General features: G+C 37.2%; 1 protein-coding gene across 1 annotated transcript in view; it reads left to right on the forward strand.

Moving 5' to 3' along the window:
- Nucleotides 1-13,214, forward strand: part of LOC143215543 (dynein axonemal heavy chain 1) — a 149,784-nt gene that overhangs the window by 135,458 nt on the left and 1,112 nt on the right. The window contains exons 50-58 of the mRNA XM_076437752.1: nucleotides 458-651; nucleotides 4,005-4,159; nucleotides 5,101-5,467; nucleotides 9,430-9,609; nucleotides 9,782-10,033; nucleotides 11,047-11,199; nucleotides 11,550-11,818; nucleotides 12,136-12,362; nucleotides 12,821-13,002. Coding sequence (XP_076293867.1) covers nucleotides 458-651; nucleotides 4,005-4,159; nucleotides 5,101-5,467; nucleotides 9,430-9,609; nucleotides 9,782-10,033; nucleotides 11,047-11,199; nucleotides 11,550-11,818; nucleotides 12,136-12,362; nucleotides 12,821-13,002 — 1,979 coding nt within the window. The remainder of the gene's footprint in view (nucleotides 1-457; nucleotides 652-4,004; nucleotides 4,160-5,100; nucleotides 5,468-9,429; nucleotides 9,610-9,781; nucleotides 10,034-11,046; nucleotides 11,200-11,549; nucleotides 11,819-12,135; nucleotides 12,363-12,820; nucleotides 13,003-13,214) is intronic.

Raw genomic sequence — 13,214 nt, forward strand, 5'->3', positions numbered from 1 at the left:
AATAGGTAAAAGTGTTTCGGATAAAAGATTGAGGGTAAACTTTTCCTTGCGTAACCAGAAATTTTTGCCTTTCTCCTAGAAATTTCTAACTTTCTCCTATGTTATCCAGTAGATTTGGACGAGAATATGCGAGAAATCTACTGAATAACATAGGAAAACGGAAAAAATTTATAGGAGAAAGGCAAAAATTTCTGGTTACGCAAGGAAAAAAGCAGCCAAGATTAATGCTACGCGAATGCCCATAAACGTCGGACAAAATCAAAACAATTTCTTCAAAAATACAAGAACAGAAAAGACAAAGTGTATCGTAACAATAATTTTTTTAAATTTGACTTGCTGGTAGTACGAATAATGAATAAATCCTAATTCTATCTTCTGCACAGAGATTATTCCTATTATAGCAATAGCATTAATCATAATAAGTTTATAATAATAAGCCGATTATATATCGTTGCAGCAAATATCGAGGAGAGAGTTGACAACATAAATCGGAAGTTCACGTTCTCCCTGTTCTCGAATGTCTGCCGCAGCTTATTCGAAAGGCACAAACTGCATTTCGCGTTTCTGGTTTGCGCTCGGATTCGAATCAACGATAAATTAATCGACCCCATCGAGTGGCGACACTTTTTAGCAGGCCCTGAACCGCTTACAGTAAGATTCGCAAACGATTCTTCTTTTATCATTAAAATACAACAATAAAATATACGAGGTGTTCAAACAATGTTGTACTTGATGTACAATGATTCCTGAAGTGATTCGGACTTTTTCCTTTGCGGAAATGTTCTCCGCGGCTTTTTTGCGGAGTTATCAACGAAAACCGCGGACCAATCAGGGCACGGCTACTGCGGACGAATTCCGGCTACGCCAATCCCAATGCCATGCTCAGCGTGTGCTCTGATTGGTCCGTGTTTTTCGTTAGTAACTCCTTAACAAAACCGCGGAGAACATTCCCGCGAAGAAAAAGTTATTTCAAATCAGCTTAGAAAAATCACCCCTCTCTCTCTCTCAAGTACAACATTTATGGGGCAGCCTTATACATATTATACTTATCCTTATATTTGAGCCGTTTATTTTGAAAGTGGCCTAAGTCCATTTATCAGGTCATTAAGTATAAAACTTGACAAATGTGTTTGAAATTTGTGTTTTATTTGTTAAGTTTTATACTTAATGACCTGATAAGTTTAAATTGAGATATTTAAGATTTTGCGTTTCAATGAAATTAAAAATATATGTATAGAGAGTTAAATTTACAACTCCTATTAAGATAATAGCAATTATTAAGTGTAAAATATGTGTCTTCTTACCTACTTCTTACTACAACAACTAGATTTATCATAATATTTGAAACAGCCCAAGTCCATTCGATATAATTTAAAATGCTTCAAATAGAAAAAACAATATTCAATTTGTTTTACATTTCATTACAAAACTTGAAAAACTCAGGAAATCTTCTAACTATGTAAATTACATAACAATTTACTCCTCATTTACATTTTGTGTATGTGGGAGAGATTTGAAGAAGTCATGGTGCTCCGGTGGTATATATCGTAGTAAGTCCATCATATCCTTGTATTTCGCTGTTGTAATTTGTCCTATATTTTTATAAAGTGGTGTCAATACAATATTTTCGAATTTTCTTGGTCTACCCGACGTGGTAACAAATTCAGTACTTTAAACTTTGCATTCTCATTCATTGATATCTTATAGAAAATTTTATATAGTTCATTTCTCAAACAACGCATCCAGCATATTTTTAACCAATTTATTGTTTCTCCATTAGTATTCTTCACCCTTTTAGAAATTGCATCCTCCAAAAATCTTGTTGATATGAAATCCTGACAAATGGACTCACAACAACAACTGACAAATGGATTTAGGCCACTTTCAAAATAAAAATTTGTATCATTCTATTAACCAGCTAATTTCCTTTCTACCAAATCTTTGTGATTTTAAATATATTAGTTATACAATTTGCTTCAGAATAAAACGATAACGTAGAAATGTATATATTAAAATTGCTAGCTTGATTTTCCTCTGAAAATTGGCTTAGGCAACTTTCAAAATAAACGGCAATCATTTATTCAATACAAGAATTTTATTCCAACCCAACAGAAAGGAACAATGATGCTCGCATTTATGATTTCGTCTGAAATCTTCATCGCGAGTCGAATTCTCAATTAAATGTAGAAGAATTAACCTTTCCGACCCGACGGAGGTACGCCATCTGCCCCTTCGACAACGCACTATTTTCGCGCATTGATTTCATGTCTTTATATTTATAAATGAAATAAAGATTTATAATTAAAAATCAAAAAATGATTGAGTAAGATATTAATCCTCAAACAACGGACGATTTTTATATCTATACAGGGTGTGGCCGGACGGGTGGTACAACCGAGCAGGGGGTGATACTACATGTAAAAATAAGTCGACAAAAAGGAATAACATTTTTTAGTTTGACGCTTCGTTTTCGAGAAAATCGGGTTTGCAAATGCAGCGAATAGACGTGCTATTGCATAGGAATCGTCTGACGCGTCTGACCATGATCAACCAATTCTACTTTCTGCATATACTACAGCAGCGATGAGCAACCCGCGGCCCGCGTGCCGCATTTGGCTCAGCAGAATAATTTCTGCGACCCGCCGAAATCCGGTGTAGCGCGGCAGCGCTTTCGTCCACAATTTTCGATACATTATTGTTACCTGCCGGCTATTTTTCTAGTATTCGACAGTCCTCTCTGAACTGCGCCAGAAAGCACATTCTAAATAATACAAACTTGAAGATAAACATCGGCAGTTTATCGATAGCTGTACGTACGGATGTTTTTTTAGTTGTATAAATAAAAGTGCTGTTTGTTTGATACGCAGTGAAAGAATATCTGTGTCGTAGAAATATTAACATTAAATAACATTCAAAATATTAAATGACATTAAACATTAAAATAATAATGTTAAAAGAGACATTATGACAGTGAACATTCTTTAAGCTTTAATAATTTGCAGTGACAGATACGCAAGGTCATGGCGGATCAGCTACAAGCGAATTTAAATTTAAAGCCACCAAACCAAAAATCCGCTGACACTTTCCAACCGTACCTGGATCTTAAAGCAATATATTCGTTGGAGAGGCACTAGGAGACCGTAGCATAAATACAAATTGAAGCTGCCGACGCAACAAAATATTTAATATTGCGTTCCTTGCGGCCCGCGCGTAGTATTAAGTTTCCACTTTTGACCCACTACAGTCCGCGGGTTGCTCATCACTGTACTAACGCACGCGAACCTAGCCGAACTTTAAACTCGATTTTCTCGAAAACGAAACGCCAAACGAAAAAATGTTATTCCTTTTTCGACATATTTTTCCATGCCACCCGTCCGGCCACACCCTGTATAATTGGCAATGCTTAGGGCCGTTCACAGCTCTAATTAATAATTTTTAAAAATTTACTTTTGATGATATCTCGTGTAGACACATTAGTCTTTCCGATATTGTATTGTACAATGAATGATTTATTGCATTTAAAGTAATTAGATAATCCGCAATAACACATATTCTCAGAACTATTCAATTAAACAGCGAAATCCTTTTTCAAACCTTACTGTGTTCTTATTTGATTTTTTACGCTTTTCTATTAAATATGGCCGGGTGCTTCTTTCTTTTGTACAGCAGTGTGCAACAAATAGACCGCGAAGAGTGTAGTGAGACTTCTATGGGATAATAAAAAGATTGATCCAAAAGATGAAAAATCATCATGTTGCATCAGGACGTATATACCGTACGGCCTTCGGGTCGGAAGGGTTAACCTATAAATTGCTAAAAATGTTGAAAGAATTGGAAAGAACTAGTTTCAAAGAACTCGTCACTCGTGATCCTTCGTTGAGCTGTCAAGATATCGAAACATAGATGGATCGGTAGATTCGCAACACGTGTCCCAGATAGGCTAGGTCCTAGCCGCTAGGGCATCAGCTGCGAAATTGATAGAATGCATAAAGATTTCCCTGTAGGACCAGGCAAACCCATCGCCGGATTGGATCACGCCGCGATGTTGGAAAGAAATCCAAGCATTAGAAAACTTGGAGAAGTTTGCGAAGTTCATCGATTCGTTCCGGACATCGCTGAGCCAGTTCAAGAATGTGTTCGACGACCAGGACGCGCATCTGTGAGCGAAATCAAGGCTTATCGAGCCAATTTCACATCTTTTTCACTGCCTCCAATGTCCCGTGAAAACCGCCGAACTCCTCGAGGATCTGTCCCATTAGAACCAGCCGTGGTACCACCGCGGTGGTACATCCCGGCGGAAAAGTGTTAATCCGATTTGCAACTTTCTCATCTGATGAAGTTAGAAATTTCCCGTACAATCTACGGTGCATTCACTAAATTCGCTCGTTCGGTGAACGTGGCTCAAGTGGTGCTTCGATCAAACTTTTCCGCCGTTCTATGAATTCCGAATCAACTTTTTAACTGCTCGATATCGCCTCATTCATACCAGAAAATGCTGGAGCATTAAATTTAACAGATTTTAGTAAGATTCTTATTTATTTTGAATTTACGAATGTTATTACTAACGAAAATAGTATTTTATTTGACACCACTTTCTTAAAATTTGTCTGTAAAAATTGAAAATTGCTTAAACATCCGCAGTCTAGATACCACTGTACAAGTTCTGATCTCTTGTAGGTTATATATGTGGATTTTCTCAAAAATATAATGTTGAGAAAGAAATTAAATTTTTACATTTAAACATTTTTTGAGCTTTAACCATAAGAGCTACGCGGATGATTTTTACATAGAACGATTCCGTAGACTCGCGAATATATCGGTATATTTTTTGCATAACATTATGAACATTTAAATACGTTTAAAATAAGTAAACAACCAGCAAGACGTTAAATCTACACTCTTGAATGTACTCTTCAAGTTTTGGAATTTTTTCTGCCTCGGCCAGACAAGCTACGCGTATGTTTCTTACACAGAATTATTCTGCAAGCTCTCTCGAATACAACGGCATATGTTTTTCATAGAATAATAAACATTGAGACAGGTTTAAAACATATTTAAAGCGAGCGAGATGCCATTAACCTTTTGTTTCTGAAATTGCAGAGCCTCGTATCCTATGCCCTGGGAGTCGGAGCTAGACGATTTCCAAAAGATGCTAATCCTGAAGTGTTTACGTCCCGACAAGGTGACAAATGCTATGCAGTTATACTTAGCGAAATACCTGGGTCGCGAATTTGTCGAGCCGCAAACTACAGAGTTGTCCGCGGTGTATAACGAGTCGTCACCAACCACGCCAATCGTGTTCATCCTCTCCGTGGGTACAGACCCTGCAGCAGAGCTGTACAAATTTGCTGACAGACTGAAAATGACCACAAAATTGTTTGCTATATCCCTCGGTCAAGGTCAAGGTCCTCGGGCCGAGGCCATGATGAGGATGTCCGCTGAACAAGGCAATTGGTGCTTCTTCCAGGTAACGTCCATTTTCACCTCCAAAAAGATTGTCTGAAAAATAATATTCTTGTATTAACACTAGATTTACTGGCAATTCAAAGGTAAATGTAGCTTTGAGGGGACCCATCTCGGATCACCTTCACCTTGACATACAGTAGCGGACAAAAGTTTAAGACCGCTCTAAAGAAGGCGATAACTTTTTTAATATTGTACTATACGATTTGAACTTTTTTGGGAAACTAGAGCAATTAGTTTACTAAAAGCTGTGGAAAGAAATTTTTCCAAAAATTGCAATTGATTTTTTATGTGGGCCTATATTGAAAATTTTTAAAATATGTTTTGTAGATCTGTGTCAATCAAACATATTCTGAAAATTTCGACAAAATCGGTCGACGTTGCAACGAGCTACAAACGTTTAAAGATGGTAAAAATTGCAGATTTTCAAGATTTTCGGCAATAAATTGTGAAAATCTGTGATTTTTACAATCTTTAAACATTTGTATCTCATGGCAACGTCGACCGATTTTGTCGAAATTTTCAGAATATGTTTGATCGACACAGATCTACAATACATATTTTTTAAATTTTCAATTTAGGCCCACATAAAAAAGTTAAAAATTCAACTTTTAGTATTTTTTCATCAATTCCGATCAATTGCAATGTTTGGAAAAATTTCTTTCCACAACTTTTAGTAAACTAATTGATCTAGCTTCCCAAAAAAGTTCAAATCGTATAGTACAATATTAAGAAAGTTATCGTCTTCTTTAGAGCGGTCTTAAACTTTTGTCCGCTACTGTATGTTGTCAAGGACAACATTCTGAACAACTTTTGTGAATACATCTATCCGTCGCTCGGACTTAGTTTCCGAGACATTCGCAAAAAACTATCGCTAATACTGTATTGAATTTTCCGTGGCAACGTAAAGGTGGGATCTCCTTTGCGCGTTTTGCCGCAGCGCAGCGTTTTGTTACTCCAGCGCCATTTATACTCCATTCGTTATACTTCACATCAGAACTGCGTCTAGGCGTGAGGAAATATTCTAGAATGTCCCACGATAATGTTTTATCAATCGTGGCCTCTCCGAACGCGCATTTCTCTTTTTTATCTCCTGTTCTTTAGTACGTCGTTGATTATCGAATCAGAAACACGTGTAGAAAGCATGAACGCAAAGCAGTTCTAAGCGAAAAACAATGTTTTTACAAGTACTAATGCTACTTCTTAAAGAAGAATTGGAAGATGAGATGATTCTTGAAAGGAGTATAATGAGAAAACGACGAAGAGACACAAAAAGCATTTATAAAAATCGGCATAGAGAGGGTTATGTCAACATATTAATCGAAAATCATTTGCTAACAGATGATTAAGCCTGTTCCGGGGCGGCTTCTATTTATTTTCTGTTTGTAAACACATTGTGGGGATGAGAGAGATTTTTCCATTACTAGTTCAAATTCTGTATACATAGAATGAAGTCGCAGTCACTTCGGCGGCGCGCGGTCTCTCTAGACACGCGCTGTTCTTCTCTTCGTTCGGCTCGGCCTTTGAAGCTCAAAGAAATAGTGTCCGTCTACGAAAAATAAAAACGAACCTCCCCGAGGGTTTTGCGTTTGCAGAGGATGTACTGTAGTTAGGAGCATAACTGATGACATGTAGACTGCGGATCTTTATGCAAAATAAAAATTTTCTCCGTCAATTACAAAATGCGGGCACCATATAAAAATTTCTTCCTATCTTTAACAATTGTATTCAATTGAAAGTAACATATGAATGTTCGTAAATCGTCCTAATGTTTTTACTGTTTTGAATTACATCCACCCATTTTTGTCATAAATGCATAAAATCCGCTGTCTACTGATCACACACACACACACACTTTAAAGCAGAATCAGCTTTTTATGAATGGACCAAACGACTCCAATTTCTCTGCAAGGTTAGAAGAATTAGTTTAGTAAATGACGTCTAAAAAATATGTTGAAAAAATGCATTTGGTCGGAATTGTGAAAAACAATAGTAAAAATTGAGTCTTACAACTTTTTCAGCTGGGCCAATAACGAAAATTTAAAAGATATGTTTGGTTAACTCGTATAGATTATATACGTTATGATAATTTCATTGAAATTAGTTTAATTGGTTTACAAGTTATAAACGATCGAAAATTGAAATTTTTCAAGATTTTCGGCTTTTTTACCAATTTTGATCGATTCTGATGATTTATAACAAGAAGTAGAAAGTGTAATTTAAAAGAATTGAAAAGTACTCTTATCTTATTTTCAACCTATCAGCCTTATTCACAAAGTTGTTGAAATCTAGGTAGAAAATTTTCATTTTACACGAAGATCTGTCATTAATAGCATAGTCTACTGACCTTTATGCAAAATAAAAAATGTTTGCATTGATTGCAAGTCACAGGAGGCAAATGACAATTTCATTCTTCTTTTAATTATCTTATTAAGGTGAAACTAATACAGTGGTGGCCTTAAATCTTTTTAATACCTCCACTGTTTCAAATTGTACGTACCCATTTTTGTCATAAATGCATAAAATCCGCAGTCTAGTCATTAATAATATGTTAAATGTATGAAGGGCATCTGAAGGTCCCATTTAGATAAGATGCTATGATTTCGCTATTTGAATAATATTTAAATCTGCTACGGACGCATTTTTATTAGGAAATTCTACTAGACAAATCGGTGGCCACTCTGTCACGGTAATATGAAAGAAGGGAAAACAGTATGATCGCGGCATGAAATGTCGCTCGCAAATCGAGAGACGGTTTTTGCCTGAAAGGGAGGCTTCGTGGTGTCGCACGGCAGGAAATATAGCGATCGTCGATCAAAGGAACGTTCTCGTTTAAGAAAGAAAAAAGGCAAACTCGGAAATAGGAAGAGAAATAGAGAGGAGCGAGGGAGAAAGGGGGTAGGTGGTAAGATGGAAAAGAGAGAAACGAGAGTTTTTTCCGAGCGGATGATAGAAAGGACAGGGAAAAAAGAGGTATTCTCCTTTATCTAGAATCTAAAGGAATGTATACGGGGTGTCCCAACATCGTTGTGCTTCCTTGAAAGGGGCAATTCGTGAGGTGATTTGAATTTTTTTCATCGCGAAAATCTTCACCGCGGCTTTGTTAAGAAGTTATTAAGAACTTACTTCAAATCACCTCAGAAATCGCCCGTTTCAAGGGAGTACAGTAATTTTCGGACCCCCTGTATGAAGAGGATCAGCGAGGAAATGATTTATCAAATCGTGAAATAGGCCCGAGTGCGCCAGTTGATAGCAAAATGAAAGAAGAAAATGGGTTCATGCGGACGAGGTATGGGAGTAGACTAATCAAATAATGTATCTTTTTGACACATGCTATTTTTCTATCTTGAGTGCTTTTTAATTGGGGATGCGAACCAATTCTTAACCCTTTGCACTCGGAGCTATTTTAACTCGAAAATTAAACACTTCTTCCGACCTAGAATATTTCCATTCCCTATGATTTTTGAAATTTTATGGGTGTGGCATTGATATAATACCTCGTACAATAGCTAAATGTTTAGTAATTAATTAGATACCGATATATTTAATAATGTAAACAATATTTTTAGTAATGGTACAGCAATTTTTAGTGACGCCTCAGAGTCACGATTCGAGTGCTAAGGGTCAATTTTAATTCACTATTCCTTCACAGAAACTGTTCATTTTCTTGGCAAATTCGACGAATGACACTCTGCCATAGACAGCGGATTTTTATGCAAAATAAAAATTATCCACGTTAATTCCATGAAATAGAAGCCACATGGTGGTATAAAAATTTGGATAGATACATTTTTGTTATTTTTAAAAAGTGTAAAATATTCGCTTTCAGTGCTCCGTAAACCTAGTGTTAAGAGATTAACAGAATTATGAATGTATTTATGAATTATGAAATTGTTCCTTAGAAATATCTCAATGAAATTAATCCAATAAACAAATTTATTATTCAATTAAAATTATACCTCACAGAATTGCCATTTGGCGCCGAGCTGGATGCCAGAGATGGACACGCTGGTCGAGACACTGTCAAGAGGCAAGAGCCATCGCGACTTCCGGTTATGGTTGACCTCTGCCCCTTCACCGGACTTCCCAGTTAGCATCCTTCAAAACAGCACCAAAATGACGATCGAGCCTCCGCGAGGCATAAAGGCGAGCAACAATATTTGATTAACAGTTTTACACACTCACTTCCTCGACTACGCCAACAGCCCCCTTAGCAATACTTATCGAACACAAGATACAAAATCGAAAAAAGATACAAGATATATGAGACTGTTTTTCAGTTCACGTGAACGTCTTCTTTTATTGCTTCTGCTATTAGGCGAACATGTTCCGAGCATACCTGACCCAAGTGGTCGAGATGCAATCGTTCCTCCAATCCACTCATCCAAAAGTTCCTCAATTCAAGTGGCTGGTCTTCTCCCTGGGACTATTCCACTCGGCCCTTTTGGAAAGAAGGAAATTTGGCCCCTTGGGCTTCAATATACCGTACGAGTTCACTGACGGTGATCTCACCATATGCGTCTCGCAACTGCACATGTTCATCTTGGAGTACGACACAGTGCCGTTCAAGGTCAGTCCGCTAAGTCTTCCTCGTAAAGAAAGTACAGTACAGTCCCGATTCTTGTCAAACAGCCTGTGTTCTGCACGGACAACTATCGCATACCGACATTATTTTTTTTATGACTGCGTCTACTGCGCCGAGAGTTCAAACGAAAGCCGAACGTAGAGAAGGACAGCATGAAATACAGATCGGAACCACTGCTAATCGAATGTACACGAACTTCTTTACTTTTCATTATATTTTTGTGGGACTTTCGCAAATCTATTTCTGGCATTTTTCTGATTAAAGTAACACCAAACACGATATAATTTCCACTGTATTTAGGAGTTTAATCGACGATGGATTAATCGGGCGCAAGGAAGGACAGCGTATGGGAAAGAAAAAGACGCGGACAGTCTCCGGCGCCCTGCGTTTTAACCCTTTACACACTCCGAATTATTTTTCAATTTTCTTGCCAACAACTCCCTACTCACTTGAAATGTACTTCAAAGGACAGTTCCTTGACTGCAACTTATATTAAACAATTTTGTTTACTAATTATATTAAATATTACGCAAACTTTGTTGTAATTTATATTTGTTTTTAACCCCTTCCACTACTATTTATTTTGTGGTTATAGTGTTCAGAAATTCTTCATCGTTCTGAATTTCATTAAAAAAAAGAAAATTTATATTTATTGTATGCCTATGTTTTCTCCAAAGGCTCTATAATCGACTACAACAAAAGAGAATTTTATTTCAGTTTAAAGGAAATTAATAATGTACATATTTAGTAGAGTCTGTTCAGAATTTTCATCGCGAGTTTGACTCGACATTGTAGTACGAGGGTTTAACTAAAAAATAAGAGAATTAAATAAATAAAGGATGTGAATCAAATACATATAAAAACTCGTTTTATTTGCATTTCTCTTTCTCTGATGTTGAGTTACACTCGCCAAAGTAGTGCAAAGGATTAATGAATAATTTAATCGAGCGAATCGCACTTCCTAGAACCTCATTGTAAATTTGATTTGTAAATTGAAGGTTCTGATATACACTGCCGGCCACATCAACTATGGCGGTCGAATCACGGACGACTGGGATCGTCGATGTGTCTTGACAATCCTCGAGGACTACTACAAACCGGAAGTCCTCTCGGCTGCCTACACGTACGACCAATCAGGACACTATTACCAAGTAATCATTGTCAGATCATTCGACAATTAAGCTACTGAACCAAATGAACCATTCAATCACGAGTAGACTGCGGATTTTACGTATTTATAACAAAAATTAACGCGTCGAATACAAAGCGAATGAATTTAAGGAAATTACTATGTTGTTTTCGACTTTCTAAGATAATTCTAAGAGAACTTACATTTTCGTTTAACTTCGATTTGTTGCAATTGATTTGGACAATTTATATTTCGCATAAACATCCGCGGTCTAATCACACGGCATTTGAACCATTTCTCTGAATTGCTTTTTCTTCGATATTGTATAAACAAAGAGATTTCTCGATTTATAAAATACTTTTCCCGTTCCAGTTATCAGAAACAGCGACGTTCGAAGAATACATCGAGTATATAAAAACGTTTCCATTGAACGACGACCCAGAGATGTTCGGAATGCATGCGAACGCGGACATAAGCTGCGCCCAGGCGGAAACGTATTCATGCCTAGAGACGTTGCTTGCACTTCAACCTAGGCAAGTCGGAGCTGCTGCAGCCAGCACCGAAGAGGTCACCACGCAAATCGCCGAAGACATGCTCTCCGAAATGCCTGGAACCTTTGACTTGGCCGCTCTGCAGACTAAGTACTCGAAATCCTGACTCTGAATTTCAGTTTTTCTCAGAATCTATTGTAGTCATAAACTTCAAATTTATAGAACATCTAGTACCGTGCTGGGTGCTCATTTTAGCCAAAGAGAATCTTGAAACATCGATTGTGAAAAATTATACAACGCTATATTCAATCTAGATTCTAGATGATATCTATGATTATCTCAGTGGGAATATGGGCAGAACTTCGAAAAAGTCTTTGGCTAAAATACGTGTTACCCACTGTGGTAAAAGTGGTGAATGCTTTGCAATCGAATTAGTTGCCACGCACTGCACAAAATAATGATTCCAGATACCCTGTGTTATACGAGGAGTCCTTCAATACGGTGTTGCTGCAGGAAGCGATACGGTACAATGGATTATTGGTGGTGGTGAAAACATCGTTGCAGGACCTCCTGAAAGCTTTGAAAGGGCTGGTGGTAATGTCCGAGCTGCTCGAGACTGTAGCCAATAGCTTGTACAACAACAGAATACCGAAAGTTTGGCAGGACAAAGGCTATCCGTCGTTGAAGCCACTTGGTGAGATTTGGTTTTCAATCAAATCGAAAAACCTTGATCGTCTCGGTCACTGGTGAACTATTTTTCATGATTCGTGCATAGAGATCACTGCTTCATTATGATTCGATGCATTTTCTTTTAGTTTTAATGATTGGCATTGACTCGTACATCGCCTCGCTGTTAATGCGACCACGTTAAAATAAACTGTAAAGAAATAAGTAATAACTTTACCAACCAATTATATTAATCAACTGGAAACTTCGTTACATTTTACGATTGACTTGGAAATTGTAAAAAACAGACGAACAACATTTACAAGATTTCATTAAATTAAATTGAAACGATTAGATTATGTTACTCGACATGATTCATCGGTTCACGATTGAAATTGTCTGGAAAATCCCGGGCTGTACGTCCAAGATTTTTAGAAAACCAATAGGTAACCAATTAATGTTTAATTGTATAATTTGGAATTGCAGGTGCCTGGTTCCTCGATCTGAAAGATCGAATCGCATTCTTGAGGTCATGGGAGGCAAATGGCATACCTGCGGCATTCTGGATCTCCGGGTTCTATTTTCCGCAGGCTTTCCTGACTGGAACGTTGCAGAACTACGCGAGAAAGCACGTTGTTTCCATTGACACCATTGATTTTAGCTTCCAAGTACGGCCCCGACAGCAAATTACTTTTCAAACTATTTATGTTTCGAGACACGTGGGAAACAGACTACTTTGCATTAGCAATTTGCATATTATTAACTGCAAAGTTCGAAACAACTCAATCCTTAGAGTCATACATTTTGATTGCAGGCTTGTTTAAAAAATGCGCTTGTATTTATATCAGCTGTATATCTATCTCCTAAAATGTTATTCGAT

Source organism: Lasioglossum baleicum, chromosome 2 (genome assembly GCF_051020765.1).
Source record: "Lasioglossum baleicum chromosome 2, iyLasBale1, whole genome shotgun sequence".
Lineage (NCBI taxonomy): Eukaryota > Metazoa > Arthropoda > Insecta > Hymenoptera > Halictidae > Lasioglossum > Lasioglossum baleicum.